The following is an 18,757-nucleotide window of genomic DNA, read 5'->3' as shown; positions in this document are numbered from 1 at the left end:
AAGTCATATACGACATTTTAGAAGCCCAGCGACGATATATCTTTTTAGAACTATATACATCATTTTGTAAATTGAATATGTGATCGTTTGAAATCAGTATTCTGAAATATTTATATATGCCAATCTAGCTTATGTGATATATTAATTTATATATTTTGATTATTCATTTTTATTTTGTAATTCCCTTTGTGAGCACCAATTTCATAGAAGCATTAATTAATTAAAAGTCTTTTTAGCAACAAAACATTTTGCTTGCATATTCGTTGTTATTTCAGTCTAGAATTCGATCGCCAATCTGTGTCCGTTTGTCTGTGGGCGTTTATTTCTCTAACTGAAACAATCAGTGTGATTGTTGCCTGACTGTTTCTTTAAATTAGTCAACAAAGCCATAGCAGTCTAATTTCCGTTTGCATGGAATGTAAACAGCAAATTAAAATGCCCTTAGATTGAATGTATTCCCATTGCACCTAAATTTCAATTTCTCATGTTGACATTTTGTGAAAATGAATGTTTATTCAAAATCCGTTCGCATTAGCTTTCAGAAAGAAAACAAATAAATGACATGTTTTCTCCCAGAGGAAGTTGCTAAGTTCATATTTCCTCTATTCAGAATACGAAATTATTTTGATTACGTAATGCTCTGGTGTCCTTTAATGTGTCAAGTAGATATACAGCATACCGATTTCACTTCCTTGTTAAGGACAATGAAAGAGGCAATACGGGGTGAAGATAGGTACATTGCATACCGATTACACTTAAAGAAAATGCATACAGGCGTAACGAGGTGAGAATATGTGTACCATCACGATTCATATCTTAAATTACACGTGCTATGTGTAGTGAGTTAACATTGAATCTGAAATATTTTCTAAAAAGGCATTTTTTCACATTCTTGTTTCGAAATGTGTTTAAATTCTGTACTAAATAATTTTGGCACAATGCAATTTTAACACGTGGTCACAAAGTATCCATGTATTTTTATTTTACCTAAAACAATAAAAAGTTGGTATATGAATGCCAAAGAGCCTAATTTTATATCAACTAACAATCAAAAGAAAGCCATGTGAACAAGTCATATATGTCGAAGTGCAAATATTTCAACCTTTTATTAAGAGTAAATTATACAGATAGCAACCATGATTCGATTAGATGACGACAAGTTATTCAATATCTGAACTAATTGATAAAATTATAAAGCACGTTTGGTGGTTTTTTCTGTTACTGTCATGTCTGTACATTTTGTTATTTTCATCGGAAATCCGATCTTCGCCAATGTGTCCTATCGGTGCAACGACCACGCCATATTTTCCAAAATGTTGACCAAAAAGTTTAACCATGAAATAGTGCGTTGAACCTTATTCTAACAGCAGATTTTCATTATCTATTTCTTAAGTCTTTTTTTAAACCCACAATCCCTTTTATAGATTCATTTTCAATTCAATATGAGAAAATAATTAACCATATTATGGCTGTAAAATGATAAAAACTACGTCACTTCTCTGTGCCATTCTTTCAAAAAGATGGTCACATTTCCTCGGCTACCACATAACATAGTAGACAGGGCCTTAACTACATTGAGGCAAATAAGGCATTTCAAATGAGGCAAATGCCTCATGTTAGAAATTTCAAAAACAAAAAAAAACTTAAAAAAAGATTGTCTTAATATGAAATTGTTTTCACGGAAAGTGTCTAGCAAGAAGCAAGTTCTCTTCACTCTCTGGTGTCGCCCCTGCATGTTTTTTTGTGATCCATGTTTCTATTTCACTTTAAGTTTTCAGAGTTGATGTTCTATTGTTTGTACTTCTATGTGACTGTCCTGGGTTTGTTTTTTGTTCATTTATTGTCCTACTTTATGACTATAGTCTGAGTGATGATTTTCATTTGTAAACGTGTGGTTTTGTAATGTTGCATGCCCACTGATGTCCAGATATTGTGCGAGAAAATATTTTAGAAATATACAATGCTACAAGACACGGAAAAAAATGGTCGTTTCTGCATGGAGAATTGAACTTGATATCAAAGAATACAAAACTGGCTTTTGTGGGGGGTAGATAAAACTAGAAAGCTGACATGGTTTAAATTAAAGTAAGGTCACCAATTTCCCGGATTCAAATAATTTGGAAAAAAACAATAATGTATTGCCATATGACCTTTTCCATTAAAGGGTTTAACTTGCATTAATTCATGTTCAGACCCTCTAACAGAAAATAAAGGAATATGGAGTAAATGTGAACGAAACCTAATCGCACAAAGTCAATGCATAGACAAAAATTTAAAAGACAATGATCAAAGTTGCTGGAGGGTCTTCAACAATAAAAGAATCAATAATACCGTAAAACAGAGTCAAGATGGTCCCTGGTGTGGACTGAAGCAGTAATAGTACTTAAATAACAATCTGTCACTATATTTAAATCTAGTCATAAAAAAATAACCATAGTCTAAGCACAATACAATTAAGACAAAAACAGACAGACAGATCCTGTATTAATGATTGTAAGAATTACGATTTTTGTTTTATCCTACATATCGGTCTTTAAATGTTTTCCATAAAACCTAAAAGTCTTAAATCACAATGAACCTATGTTCTTGCTTTGAGACCAGATTACTGTCGGAAAATAGCAAACAATTAATTGCGTTTTAATGTCAGAAAGAGTCCGGGGAAACTTTGAGAATGCACGATTTTTCTCAGAGCTTCTGGAGGCCTTGAGCGGCCCCAAAAACCCCTCCGCTCGACGAATATATTTTGCCTCACTATTAGAAGAGGCTAGTTACGGCCCTGATAGAATTTTCAATACACATGGAGTTTTCAATTTGTTTTGTGTCTTTTTACATTTTGCTTTGTCTGATTTCTCTTGAACTTTTTAAGAACGACGTCATAAAGAATTTCATATTTTCTTTGGAATTCTACAAAATTGTTCAGTTCAGTATTTTTGTGATTTTACTTTTTGTTAGATTAGTATATCTCTGTTCTCTAGACAAAGGTATCCTGCTGGTTGTTTTTTTAATAAAATATGGAATATTGTGTTTGTTAAATACAAATATTACTACGACAGAATAAATAAATGACTACAAATAATAAAGCTTACAAAAAGTAGGTGAAACGCAATAAGCATATCTTACCAAAAATCTATCCTGCTATTAGCCGAGTTGCCATCTGGCCATTCAAATGTACAAATGTCAGTGTAATTAAAGTTCACTGTAGTTGAGTATATCAAATTTGGAAATGACAACACTGTCGAGGCAATCCATATGACAATAATGGCGACAATTACTCTTCCGGTTTTTCTTGGTCTCAGCGGGTGAATAATTGCCATATACCTGCAAATACAAATAAAGAAAGGTTAACAAAGGCACTAGAACAAAAACAAAGACGAAATTGATCTGGTCCACCTTAAAGATAGCGTAAAAACATATATCTTCCTCTGCTCCCTATTTAACAGCAAAACAAAAGAAGTTTTAAAGGTCTAAAATTTTACATTTAATTACCTTTGAAAGTTTTTTTAATAGGTATGAAAATTTCTCTAATAACTTTTTTCAGAATGTTGTTGGAACGAGAGGGGATGTGATCGCAGAAATATCTGTTTTGCTAGTTTGTTCCATCTTAATAGAATGATTTGCCTTCTATTAAAGATACCTACAGATATGCATGAATTTTTGTTTTTGTGTCTTTTTCAACACACGAATTGACGAGTCACAGACAGGCAGATTCTAGACATTTCTTTATTGTTACCATTACGCCGCCGAACGGAAGCGGAAGCAAACAATATCTATGCATAAAATAATTAAATTTTATTGCATATAAGCATGACATTAAGAATTTGCTGTCTGCGTACTAAAATGACATAACATGATCTTGTTTGCGTTTAAGTGCACTTTCTGTTAACATTACATCTCAAGTACAAGAGTATAAACAAAAACAAGGATACCTTTCAAAAGTTCGATTGGTTAAATCTTTATTTACTGACTGATTTGATTATCTGATACCCTTTTTAATCTGATTATATGATTGAAACATAAAAAGCTATCATCAATTCCAACTGGAATGTTTTTAAAGAAAATTAAAAGAATCACTGAGAAGGTTTCTTCGTTAATTACAGTTAAACTTGGTGAACCGGAACGTAAAATAATCTTGTACTGAATACCGCCTACTAATCGTCTCGCAAACTATTCGATTTCTATACATTTTCTCAGTTTGTCTTTTACGGTTTTTGTAAATTAGACTGAATCCTGCATAATAACAAAGTACATGCCGTGTTTACAACTGTGACGAATACTTTGAAATCAGAGAAAAAGAAAAAAAGATTAATGATGTGGCGACATCGTGCAACGTGTTCACATTACCTTTAAAGTTTTTAGTGGATTGTCTGTCAAAATTACATGTAAACAATTCAAAAATGAAATGATTAAAGGCAAAATTTTCAACACACTGTCAGTGTTTATCTGAAAAAAAGTAAACTGAGTCAAAACTAAAAAGTTATGTTCAACAGTTTTGATTGCATAACACCGCATTTATTCTTATATCTCTATTAGCTGATTTGAAGAAAAAAAATGTTCGAAATATATTTGTTTTATTAGTTGAAACGCAATCTAAAAAAAAACAAAAATGTATCATTATATGTGGTAACAATTTCAGCTTTCCAATTGTGAACGTTTCATTTCTACGTAGCAATATTCAAGCAGCACCTGCATACGGTGTATATATCTTCTTATTGATACGATATTCCTGTGCTTGCATTTCCTATCATGATTTATTTGATAGAGGGTTGTTCCTCACAAGGAAGTTTTTAAATCAAGAGTTCCAAATGGTGAAGTTGAAATCATCTCTTCGTAAATTTTACGGACGCCATCACGAGTTGGTTGACCGTTATGGAATAACTGTTTCACAAATGATATCGGATATATTTCTTACGTCGTAACTACAATCCCCTTCCCTTTCATAAATGTGACCTAACGAATTAGACTATTTACCGGAGATCACCCCTAGTTTTTGGTGGGGTTCGTGTTGCTTTTTCTTTAGTTTTCTATGTTGTATTATGTGTACTATTGTTTGTCTGTTTGTCGTTTTCATCTTTAGCCATGGTGTTGTCAGTTTATTTTCGATTTATGAGTTTGACTGTCCCTTTGGTATCTTTCGTCCCTCTTTTATAGCAATTTGATTGTGAATTGTATGTATGTACCTCTTCATTACATGTAGTATAGTCTAAAATCAGAAATTTTTTGTTCCTTAAAAACCGGATCAGTTAATTGTTTTTTACTTATTTAAAAATCCCCGGCCTTTTTAAATATTTTGGATAAGATATTTTCGGAACGCTGGAATTTCATCGTGATAATACAAATGAGGTTTGATATGATTGAAACATACTGTTATCCGTAAAAATATTTACTCTGTGACTGTATAATGAAATCAGAAGTATACAAGTCAAGTCTTTTATCGTGTTTTTATTCCTTATTAATGACTATCTGGTCTTGAATAAACATCAACACAAGAAAAGTAAATGTAATATGATGGCATGGTAAATATATTTATAATGACATTTAATAAATAGAATCTGGCTCCATTCTCTTGAAAGAATATACCGTTTTAGGGTCTAATAACCATTGACTTTTATTGGAATAATCTGACATTTTTATATTTTTCACTCGAGTATTTTATGTATTTGCTCAAGGAATGGGGCTTTGACCATTATTGGCCGTATGGTGACCTTTAGATGTGTAAACAAATCGTATTACAGTGGTCGTCTTGAAAACTTTGAAAGACATTTTTTTTCAGTTGGGGTCACATCACCTTATTTTCTTACTTGAAGAATGAAAACATACACGGTACCACTTGTTCTGCACTAGCTGTGCATTTTGACTATCTATGTCTCTTCGGTGATGTTCAAGGTCAAAATATTTGAAAATTCAAAGATTATCAAAAGTATGAAGAGCCATATACATGTATATATGTGTGTGTGTAATGTAAAAGGGACAAAGAAATATATCCGAAGTGGGCAAGGAATCCGATCTTTGCATAAGGTAGATATATTCTAATCTCCCAAATTCTGTAACAGCATGCATTGTATTTTAAATCTTTTTTTTCATGCAATTGCCACAGTACTGAATATCGGGATGGTAAAACTCTCGGGAACTATCAATCCCCTGGCTTAGACATCGTCAGAGTGGTAGCATTAACATTCATTCAGGATTTTTCAATCACTGAAAAAGTACAACGTTGCATATTTTTAAACCGCCTACATTATCGATAAATCTTGCTAAAGAATTATCACGTTTCACGAATATATCTGAAACGGATAATCTTTTAAAGACCATGGACACAGACTGCAGTATGCGTACAAGCGTCTAGACAGTATATTAGTATTTATCAAAACTACATGAAAATAACGACAGCTCATTTCTTTTAATAAATGTCAGGGAGAGGTGTCTTTTTAAAGTACTATAAGGACAAAGGCGTCAAAAAATTGTAATCACTTCCGAAACCATCCTTAAAAGGAATCAATTTGTCGAGGAAAGTTAGCGAGCGTCATGACGTTAGGTGTCAACTCGATTTGATTCTGTTCACCTTAATTCAATTTAAACTATTCGGTGATAAGATTGCTTTAGTACATTATTTTTTGAATTACCAATAGTTTTACAGGAAGGCGATTTTGTAGGAGTAGAGATTATTTGATTACCTCTTGTTCGCTTTACAGTAGAATAATACTAGATTAAAGTCCATGTAATTATCAAAGTAATACTTATCAACAAATAAAGAAGTATGAACTTTTTTCCGGGCTACTTATGGTGTCATACCACTAATTACTTCCTCAAATTTAGAACGTATCTGAAAGTAGGCCTACTCGGACAAAAAATAGTGCATTTGATGTCATTGTTTATTTAAACTAACCAACAAACTGTCTGAAATGAAACTTTTGGTGAAAGAAAAATATACTAAGACCATTTTGAGCTAAAATTTACTTGTTTATGAGTTTGCATTCAAAATTGAGGATTAATGCACTCCATAGTATACTAATTTAAGATTTCCAGAAAACCAGGGGTTATTTTTAGTGGTACCTCTATTCGGAAGGCCTTTTCTTTTTTATATGATTTTAAACATCTGTTGAAAATTGGCATGTAGAAAGCTGATACATGTACGATTCAGGATATACCTGGTTTCTATGAAAATTGTAAAATTTGGTTGAACAAATAGGGACTTTTAATTGGTGGTATGACACCTTTTATTGGCGTTAAGACTTCCCTCATGTACAAGAATACATGCATTTACAATTTAATTCAAATCAACTTCTAAGTATCCTATATTTCTGTCACCTAGGGTTTTTATTTTTTTGGTTATCATTGTGAAAGAGAGACTCGCATCTATGTCATCATTTTCACGACTAACAAACGTTAAAGAAATCATTGCTTCAAACTATGTTTTCCTTGTCAAAATACGAAATAAATAGGAAACTGAAGTTATAATTGGCATGTCATAGACGAACAGCGAAATTGTTTTCTTACGCTTATCTTGATAAGATACATGTATATCAATACAACCATGCTGCAAATATCACAATATGTTTTTTTCTGATAATGGTATTTGATGTTCTCTTACTAGTTTTCCACAACAGCAGGTTTTAATCAGTATAGCCAATTTCTTTTTGTTGCAGGTTCAATGAATATACCATTTAGTAATTGGTTATCAGATAAATACTCTTAGTTTATTTACCTTGCACTATCATCTTATTGATATAAGAACATTTGTCTATGCTAGACGTGTATTGTTTGATGGGATGGTCAGTAAATAAACACTGTTACAGGTCAATTTATGATAACTATAACCATGGTACAGAAACAGATATGTTTCGGAAATATTGTTTCAAAAGCATATGAGAAAATCAACGATAAAAGTGGCTGAATGACCTACTCTACATTTGTATATTCAATACATCTATCAGCACGCTTTATTGGCAATAAATTTCTTTATAATTTCAATAAGTTGGCTTCATGCAGTAATTATAATAAACAGAAGGGATAAACGAAAACAAAACACATCATCGCTTCAAGCGGTAGGTCGCGAGTAATGATTTCAATCGATGAAAGCTGTCTTGTAAATAGTAACATGGTAACCTTAAGATATATCCATCTCTAAGTTTATTTATCTGAATGTAAACGGTTTATTTATAATATGTGAAAAATAAGTATAAACATCAGGTAGGTCTCAAAGACAGATCAATCTGAAGCCATTATAAAGTTTGAAACGGAAAATGATAAATAAAACATCAATATTGTTCAGCTGTTACTGTGGACTCTTTTAAAAGTTTGAATTAGTTTGTACAATATTCTTTATTTCAGCTGTTTTACAATGCACGCCTAAAAACCATCTGAAAAATATGTTTGCATCATCTATTGTATTCCTATAATCAACAATTGCAGGTGTTTGAAATATATTTACAACAATTTATAATGAAAACACAGGCAAGGTGAAATCATAATGGAAACCCGAATAAATGAAATGTGATTAGAAACATACGTGCATATCAACCAAAAGTATAAGTTTTTTTCAAATACCTAACGAAATCTATGTAGCTTCAATTTTAACACTTTTGTTGACTCTCCTCCCCTATAAAAACTTCTTTGGGGGATTAATAGATGCCCTGCTTTAAGGTCAAATTTGGGTCAACTTTATATTCTTGTAGCGGTCAAAATTCCATCCCTTCATCCCAGTAGACCAGTCAAAATTTACTGTAAAACTCGACATAATATACATCAAGTATTTGCCACTGGACGTTAAGCAAACAACATCCAACCAATGCAAGTCCTATGACAATAGAGCCAATCTATTTTTATATAATTTGTACATACACCACTTCGGTCATTTTTTATACAAATATGTATCTTAATAGCAGCCTGTGACGAGAAAAAAAATCAAAGTACAATAAGTCAAGACTAGAATATTTAGATAGGTTCAGTAAATACAATAACAAATTTGAAATACCAACGCCGCAATTGAAACCATAAAGCAATTCATTACACTAACTAAATCAGATCGCAAGGGACCAAATCTGATTTCTAAAGATATAATTTGTTTTGGGAAATTTTCCGTTTGAGTTGCAGACACCTTTGGGGATATTTCTCAACGAATACAAGCTAGTGCTTTAACGTAAGCGTTTGGGAACCATTCATAAATTGGCGACAACACATTAAAAATCTATTACACTATATTTTTTTCAACACCTATTTGGCTGTCTTTTTCATACGTTTGTAGATCTAAGACTAACTGATGTTGAAAACTGAAATTAACCAGAAATCAAGAAGGAACCCTTTTGAATTATAGGTGTAAAATATTTATTATTTACGTTTACTTTCAATTGACGTACATTGTACTAACAAATTAATATTTTTAATATCAACGAATGTTACATGTACAGCATGTATGAACTTACCGAAAGGAAAACAAATGAAAAGGTTGGTTAAACACATCAGAAATCGATTTGGTATCAACAAATTTTTACAACCAAGTTTTAACTTATTTTAACATCTTATTAACACTGCTACATGTACCAAGTTCTTTAATACGAATGTAAATTTTCACAAAGAAAAAGTAGAAGTCTTATCTGTCCCTGGCATATCGGTGTTTTCCTTTTTAAATATATTTCTATCGACAATACTGTTAGTTGACGAGATTAATTAGAATTCATATTGTAAGTTTTATTGTAAGAAACTATTATTTTCAACTATATGAAATTGAATCTTTAGAAAGCACACAATGATGGTTTTTTTTTTCATTTCAGAGTTAATAATATTGATTCATTAGTTCGTGCGATACTAACGTTTGTGAATTTGATTGGACAGATTAACTACGTATTTTCTTGCTGGACAAAATAGATTTGTGTGCATAAAACCACGAAAACATCCACTGAAATATTTATTGGTTTTTTCTTCTTAATCATCGGAATATGGTTTCAACATTATAACTAAACCCAATTCACCCACAGCAGGTATTCTTCATCAAAAATAGTTAATATAAAGCAGCTACAGTCATTTGGCTTGTGCCTTGTTTTGATACCGGTTGTTTTGGTTACAGTTCTTTTATATGTTAAGATAGCAAATCCAATAACATGTCGATACTAAGATGCATAAATAAACAAAGACAGTATTTTTATTGATAAGGACTTTATATATGTCTTTTGGTTTCAGGTTATTGGGTTCCATATTCATTGACACTAACTCAACGGTTTTTTTTATACAAAATTATAGTACGTGATGTATGCGATAGTGTAAATTTATCAACGGATACGCGAAGAAACTATATATAACGGACTCAAGTTGGATGATCATAAATATCTTATCATTTCAGATACATAAATTTTAAAGGCTGTTAGCGGATATTATCTTACCTCCTATACATTTATAGGAATGTGATTGGTTATAAGCGTCCGCGTGAAGACCGTGTATATTTGATATTAGGTTAGTAGGGAGGCGGGGCTTATTTCATACACGGTTAGTAGTAGAGTTAAAAAATGTACGTCCCTTTATATTCCATATTAGGCAGTAGGCAGGCGGGGCTTATTTCATACACGGTTAGTAGTGGTGTTACGTCTCTTTATAAAAATAAAACGGAGCTGAGAAAAATCTGAAAGGTTTCAACAGACGAAGTTTATGATTAAGATTGAAATAAATTCATTAAACAAATTTAACGTAACAAGTTGTTATCGTTGGCTATTCTTGTAGAATCAATGGAAGTAGTTTCTTAATGCTAACAGTATTGAAGACTGGCTTGCTCAATTTGATAGATCACAAGTCTAAATTTTACACGTTAAGATAGTCGGTAAGATAAAGTCACATAGTTGACGGAGCATGATAAAGACAAATTCCATTTACTTATGTAAATCTATTTCCGTTCTTTTGTCACAATGTCAGGTTCTAAGAATAAAAGCAGCAAAATGTAGAGCCAATTAATAGTCTTGATGGAGGCGTTTGTACAGACGTATGTCGATCAAAAGGGAGAAAAAATAACCAGATTTGCATATATTTTGTCTCGATAGGTAAATAATAATCCTTCATTAAAAGAACTGATATGTAGAGCATCTACATTCTCGTATAAATTAGCAATTGCAAATGCAAATGTAAGATACAGAAAATACAGGATTTCAATGATGTATATTTGAACAAAACATTTTGCTTATCCCTTATACGGATTTAGACTCTGAATTCATACGTTTTAAAATCACGACAATTTGTTTATCAATCATGCATTCTTCTCAACGACGTTTCTGTACTTGGTGCGGTTAAAGTGTTGACATAGTTATGTGTCTTCTCTTTTGTTTAATACCTCCATATGTTTGTCTATTGTCGTTGGTATGTTGCATCATTGTTGTATACCCGATATCTCTTTTTGCTTGTGCATTGACAATGTTTGCATACGTTAATTATATATATAACTGTCTGTTTTGCTGGTATAAGTATGAGCTGAACCTACTAGATTAACTCAGAATATGTTACTGGTACAGTTGTCATTTTTAACAGAGATTTCCCCTTCTATACTTATAGCTATTTATTTCTTTTAGTTAAATAATTACAAGTTATTGTTTAAAATGTTTTATGATAAAGTATCTACACAACATTGTGTGAATTGTTTTCCCGGTTTTTCTGAAATTTTTACAAAATTAACATGCCCGACAAGTATTTCTTACGTCTTATATGTGCATGTTTCCACTTGATTAAATTGAGAATGTAAGTAGGGAATGTGTTAGAGCGACAACAACCCGACCATAGAGCAGACAACAGCCGAATGCCACCAATGGGTCTTCAATCTAGCGAGAAACTCCCGCACCGGGGGGAGTTTGACTTAACGTTGGGGGTTTTTTTTTTTGGAGGGGGGGTCAAGATTGCTTGAGATGGGTCTATGGGTAAATGAAATTAAAAACTAAATAATTCTAATTCGATAAATCCAGACTTTTTCTTAAAACTTGTTAGCTTTAGCTAACTAGACGATATGAGAACAAGAGCTCATTAGTATATTTCTGTAAAACAAAGGGATGAATGTTTGATTAACATATATAGAAAGTACTTGTTCGTTGTCGAAATAGTGGCCTCTGGATATCTATTTCGGTTACAGAACTTGTAATATAAAGCTCTGCCAAACTGACGCTGTACACATCTCCAATTGTCCAAGTAGCGTAAAAGTTGATATATGTGACAGTTAAACATTGCCACTATTTGAAATCACAAAAAAAATAATGTTTTTTTATCCATTTTTCACCCCAATCGGAACAAAATGACAAGGTTAATAGCTTAACCTGATATTCGTCCGCAGAATCACTAATGAAACATTTCTCTTGAAACTAACCATTACACACCCACATACAAATATAGAAAAAGTTCTACAGTCAGAAGTTATTACCACTTTCTGTCGAATCTAAGCATTATAGTTTAGACTATTGTATGTCAATAACATTAACAGTACAAATTTTACTGTACCAGATGCACAATTCGACAATTAATGCGTATTTAATGATGATCGAAGCCTATATATTTGAAAATCGAGTTTGTATTTTCGCTTTTGTGTCTATCATAATATGTTGATTACCCTACTGTGGTCAATTGCTTTGAATGCACCGATGTTCACCTGTTTTATGTTATTGATATCATTTATGTACCAAATACCGACCACAAAAAGAACTCATATCTTAAGGAGTTTTATATCCTGGTCATGACAATTGTCAAGTTCGAGGATTATTATCATTATGCTACAAATAGCATGTATGGCATATAAAATAATAAAACCTATGTTTTGTACTCAGCAATTTATTTTTTAACTATATAGAATTAAAATAATATTATGAAAGGGTATTATAGTCGTAAAACATTGATTGTTTCATTTACAATAGAACCAGTCTTATTGATTGATGTATGAAGAGAAATCAGAAATAATTTTAAAAAAAACACAGATTTATGATCAAGCGTAATTCCAGCTGCTATATGGTTTAAAACAAAAGTGTTTGCGAAAGCACAGCATGTGAAATTTTCAAGTTAATACGTCGTCACTAGATTAAATAACTTGTACATATAAGGGACGACATAAAAAGTTCAATGTAGGATAAAAAAAACTTAATTCACATAGTTTTTTCATTGACTCACCCACACACCCTCTTATCTTAATTTGGGAAAAATTGATTTACCAATAGGGATATATGTAAAAATCGATTTTAGATATACAAAACTTGCAAAATTTTAACCCCCTCCCCTCAAACTATTTGATTTAAACTTTTGATGCCGTCACTAAGTTAAATACTATTATTTAGCGGAATGAATGATTAGAACAGTATACTGTCGTTTTATTTGAAAAAAAAATCGGACTAACATTCAGGACATGTGGTTAAAAGTGCCAAATCAGCGCCAAATTAAACTCGTTTTATCTATAACAATTACTTATTACTTAAGTATTATCTTAATATACGGAAAGAGTGCAAAGAACAGATGGGAAACTTTTTGTCATGAAATGCTGTAATATTTTAATGCTTTTATGTCAAATGATTCAGAAACTCGTATGTAATCTTCAGGCTCAATTTTGTGAAATAGTCGGTTGATATTTTGCATCTACAGCATTGGCCTGAATAATTTTTACTTGTTACCTCTCCAGAAGCAACTTTTGAAGAAAAAAAACTGTAATTAAATTTTATATCACAACATATAACTGTGTTACAGTTACTGTAGAGATCAAGGTTTGAACGTTCTGAAATCAGTATAATTTATTATAAAACTTGAATGATTATAAACAAGTTTTATTTCAATATCCTCCCGGTCTTAATCTATAAAATGTATCTGTTCTTCCCGTCTCAGAAAAGAAAAAAAATATTATTTTATTATTTTACGACATACAGCAGACGACAAAATTAGATTGATATTTTTTTTAAACAGCAGGATAGCTTTAATTAATATTTTTACTGAAGACCGAAGAACTAATTTGGCCTTATTTTAATTTCAATTCGCTCATGCTTATCATTTATAAATTTATTGCATAAGAAGTTCCTACATAATATCAACTGCGCAAAATAATGTACTTGACATACATGTATGCAAGTTTACGGAATAAAAACCGTCCTTAATGCATACAATATTTTTAATTATTTATAACTAGTAACTGCGATTTGCAAATCCTAAAATCCACTCAATTGTTTCAAGCATGTACACAGCTAGGTCCTATTGGAATAAGCGTCTTATTGAAATTTGTTAGACTATAGCGTTGATTAATAATTTTACGGTATTAAACTTGGATTCACTAAATTGAATTTAAAACAATGAATCACTGAAGATGTTGGTTACAGCGTAATACTCTTATCTATCCCTCGTTTATTATATGATACATATATTAAAGTGAAAATTAGAATAGAACGCCATCGGTAAATTAACATATCTGACGACATTTCTAGTATCTAAAGATACAAGACTATAAACAGGTTGCTATTGAGTTGAGAAGCATACGCATTGTATCGTCAACCAATTTGTGGTACAAGGCTTATGATTTAATACGCCAGATGCGTGTTTCCACTACATAAGACTCATCAGTGACGCTCAGATCAAAATAGTTAGAAAGAAAATTAAGTTTAAAGTTGAAGGGCATTGAGGACCAAAAATTCCAAAAAGTTCCAAATACGGCTAAGGTACTAGTAATCTATCATGCATGGGATAAGAACATCGTTGAATATTTCGAATAATTCATACTTTTGTAAACAGAGTAATTTTTATAAAATTTACCATATAATTTATATTCATGTCACCACCGAACTCTTTTTATCCCCCGCTATTAGAGAGGATTATGTTTAAGACACACACCCAAAGTCTTTTTAGCGTGGACATGCATGGTGTAACTGATTTGAGACCTGCAGATGCCAAACGATTGACAAGAGAATGTGACCGCCAAAATGGGAATCTGACAATTGAAAGGTTGTTATGATCACGTTTGCCATGTATAGATTCATGTTTGAATTTTTTCGTCTGCACGAATATTGAGGAATTGGTCAGGTTATGAAGCTGACCTGCTTGTGTCTGTAGTATCCTTAATCTCAAGTTTACAAGAATATATGAAATACAACCACTCATTGATGTGTGGGATATTGACTAACAAGTCTTGAAAGTGGTTATTTAATATGAATTCTGCTTACAATGAACACAAAATATAAGTCTGTCAATACAAGTGTAAAAAAAAATCCATTTACCAAAAAAAATGAAAAAGAGGTGTTTATTAGACAGTGAATCCAACTTAAAAATCAAGTGAAATTTGATCGCTCGTTTAAGAATTGGTACCATCGCACATACATGACATACGGTAGTTCTTAGTTTTTCCCCTTAATTTGGAACATGTCATCAGAATGACTGTAAGTTCAAATTCCGAACTTAGCAATTCTTTTTAATGGGAAACATTTTCAGGAACAAATGTTACCTCAAATATTACGATACATGAATTGAAATCATCAGCAGCAGATGAATGCATCGTAAAGAAGTATACCTATTGCCGTTAACCATGAGTGTTTTGTAATGAGCACATCTTACTCCCCGAAAAGATCGAATAGATTTAAAACAAACTAAGTAATAATAACAAAGTTCGTACTGTACTGAATGACACAGTGTATTGTTGATAGCCTGCCTACTACAACTATTTCCATTTTTTTATTCTAATGACAATGTATATTGTTCCTACAGCACGATTACTACCTGAACCAGACTTGTCATGTTTACATTTTGCTGTCATTTACTCAAAAGCCCAATAATGTAGTATTCAAATGGGGTCTTTTATGTAATGTCACGATCTAAGATCAAGGTGAACTACTTTCAGACAATGCTCGAAGATGTATGATTGTAATAAATGACACTTAAGATAAAGCTTGAAGTCTGAAAACCATTTCATTAGTATATAAGATGGTTGGTAAATTCAGAAAAATTAATAATTTTGCAATCACAAATAACTAGTAATCAATAATACTGCGTAGCTTGAATTTTACAATATAAATGCAAGACAATCCTTGTTTCTTTAAAGAAATATGAATTTGATCTGTTTGGAATTACATTTGTTATTATGTTCTGAAGTATTTTGCTTTTGAAGTATGAATCTTCTTTCAGTGGGCAAGTTTCCGTAATGGCTATTAATAAACACATTGAATTTGAAATATCAAGACGTCCTACATTGTTTATGATATAAGCTATACACAATGTGCCATTTTTATCTGGTGTTTCATAAGAAAAGGTATTGATTATTTAATGTGAGCTTAACGGTCAGTGAAAAATATGTCAGGCAAAATTCAAAATGGGGTTTAATCATTTATAGATTTAAAAGGTCATTTCTGCAACATTGGTTTACTGAGATGAAGGACTAGACATTCAAATTTCTAACGAAAACTAGATATTTTAGTTAGGGAAAGACATTGCTATACCCCAGTAAAGACTCCTTGAGATCCATTAGTAAGGTTGGGTTTTATTGGACGGTAGTATGAATTAAAAATAAGTTTAGCCGTCTCCACAACATTGGTATACGTTTTCAACATGTTAGTATTTTAACAGCTGATACATGTACTTACACAGACATAAATTACCAGTCGTGTGCTAGTTAAATAGTATTTCAATTTTCTAGTGCTAACGTTCAACCTTTACTCTAGTTACAGTAAACATTTTTTATTTTTTTTTCAGTTTTTATGAACGTTTATATTGCTGTCTTTATATGTTTCTGTTACAGTAAAAAAATACAAAATTTCAAAACAGGTATAAAAAGTATTCACACATATCTGCTGGTGGACGTTTCGTCCCGGGGGTATCACCAGCCAAGTAGTCAGATCTTCGGTGTTGAGATGAATACCAATTATATGGTCACTTTTATAAATTTACTGTTTGCAAAAGTATGAGTTATTCAAAATACTAAGGATTTTCTTATCCCAGGCATAGATAACCTTCGCCGTATTTTGCGCAACTGTTTGGAATTTGTGGTCAACAATGATCTTCCACTTTGTAATTGTTTGGCTTTCTAACTATTTTGTTCTGAGCGTCAGTGATAAGTCTGGCGTATGAAATTATAAATAAGGGCAACAGTAGTAAACCGATGTTAAATCGATGGAAAAAAGACAAATCCGGGTCACAAACCAAAATCGAGGGAAACGCATTAAATATAAGAGGAGAATGACGGCACAACATTAAAATGTAACACAAACAGAAACAAACTAAGCATTAGACTGGTATCTTTGATAACAATTTACATCGCATATAGACTTTCAAATCAAATCACACAATACAAAACCATACAACTGTTTGTTTAGGGGCCAGTTGAAGGACGCCTCCGGGTGCGGGAATTTCTCGCTACATTGAAGACCTGTTGGTGACCTTCTGCTGTTGTTTTTTTTCTATGGTCGGGTTGTTGTCTCTTTGGCACATTCCCCATTTCCATTCTCATTTTTAACTGTATTTACTTTCTAAAACGAGGCCTAGACTCGCTGTTGTTCACTAAAATAAAAGCCGCGCACAACAACTTTGTTGTCTTAGGGATTAGTCAGTGTCTACAATTCTAAACGAATCTGTATGTAAACAGATTGTATTGGAGATAAGCTGTGCATGTATTTTGTTTTAAATCTGCTTTGTGGAAAGGGTACTCTTGATCATATAAGTTATTACTAAACCAAAGTATTGTTCATCAGCATACAATTCTTTTAAAAAAAAACTGGATATTCCACAGATGACAACAGGACTACCAGTATCTCTGTGTTGAAATATCTCGTTTTTTATTGAGATAGGAGAGAACTTTAAATAATTACATACGGATTTATATCATTCATATTTATTGTTCTATGATTGTTTTGTTTTATTTCCTCTTGTATTATAGACTGATGACATAGGATGATTAGTCCAGATTGTAAAGGCGGAGCGAAATATACCAAGATTTAAGATTCAAAGTTTTATTATGAAAAATTTCTAAAAATGAAAAAGACCAACAGATAAATAATAGTACACAAAACACAACATAGAAAACTAAAGACTAAGCAACACAAACTCCACCAAAAACTGGGAATGATCTCAGGTGCTCCGGAAGGGTACGCAGAGCATGCTCCACATGTGGCACATGTTGTGTTGCTTATGTTATTACAAATCCTGTAAATAATCTTATTCGGTAGGTCCCATAAGTGAAAAAGGGAAGGGGATTGTACAACATAAGGAACAAATCAGATATCATCTGTGATACGGTTATTCCATAACGATGAACCAACTCGTAATGGCGTCCGTAAAATTTACGGAGGGATAATTCAACTTCAGGAACAGTTTTAAACTGTTTATATTTTGTTTTAAATAACCATATGAAATCTGATTACTGTTGATTTATTAATTTTCGTGTAGACAAATTGCCTTTGATTGATGAAACTTTGTATCATCGCGCATATTTGATTACATGGTTTTCTTTCGGTTTGAATACAGGCCCAGACAAAATTTGTAACATGGAGAACTAGATGCTCCACAGGGCGCGGCTTTATACGACCGCAGAGTTCGAACCCTAAACATTGGGGCAAGTATGGACACAACATTCAAGCCAAGTATGGACACAACATTCAAGCTTGATACAGCTCTGAATTTGGATTGTGTTTAAATAGTTGACACAACACAGGTTTCTGACACATAATGAATGTGGTCTAAGAACTTAAACATAAAAACTTTAAATTTTGAATTGGACATTACCTCTTATGGTCCAATATCCAAAATCTAAATACATGGTTAGATTCAGCATATCAAAGAACCCCAAGAATTCAAT

The 18,757-nt window shown here is 32.2% G+C and overlaps 1 protein-coding gene across 1 annotated transcript in view; it reads right to left on the bottom strand.

Annotated features, from left to right (window-relative positions):
• The window catches only part of LOC143044701 (tachykinin-like peptides receptor 99D), a 62,191-nt gene that overhangs the window by 12,572 nt on the left and 30,862 nt on the right, over window positions 1-18,757 (bottom strand). The window contains exon 2 of the mRNA XM_076216783.1: window positions 3,121-3,318. Coding sequence (XP_076072898.1) covers window positions 3,121-3,318 — 198 coding nt within the window. The remainder of the gene's footprint in view (window positions 1-3,120; window positions 3,319-18,757) is intronic.

Source organism: Mytilus galloprovincialis, chromosome 9 (assembly GCF_965363235.1).
Source record: "Mytilus galloprovincialis chromosome 9, xbMytGall1.hap1.1, whole genome shotgun sequence".
NCBI lineage: Eukaryota > Metazoa > Mollusca > Bivalvia > Mytilida > Mytilidae > Mytilus > Mytilus galloprovincialis.
Note: the sequence above shows the minus strand (reverse complement) of the source record. Positions and strands in the feature narration are given on the sequence as shown.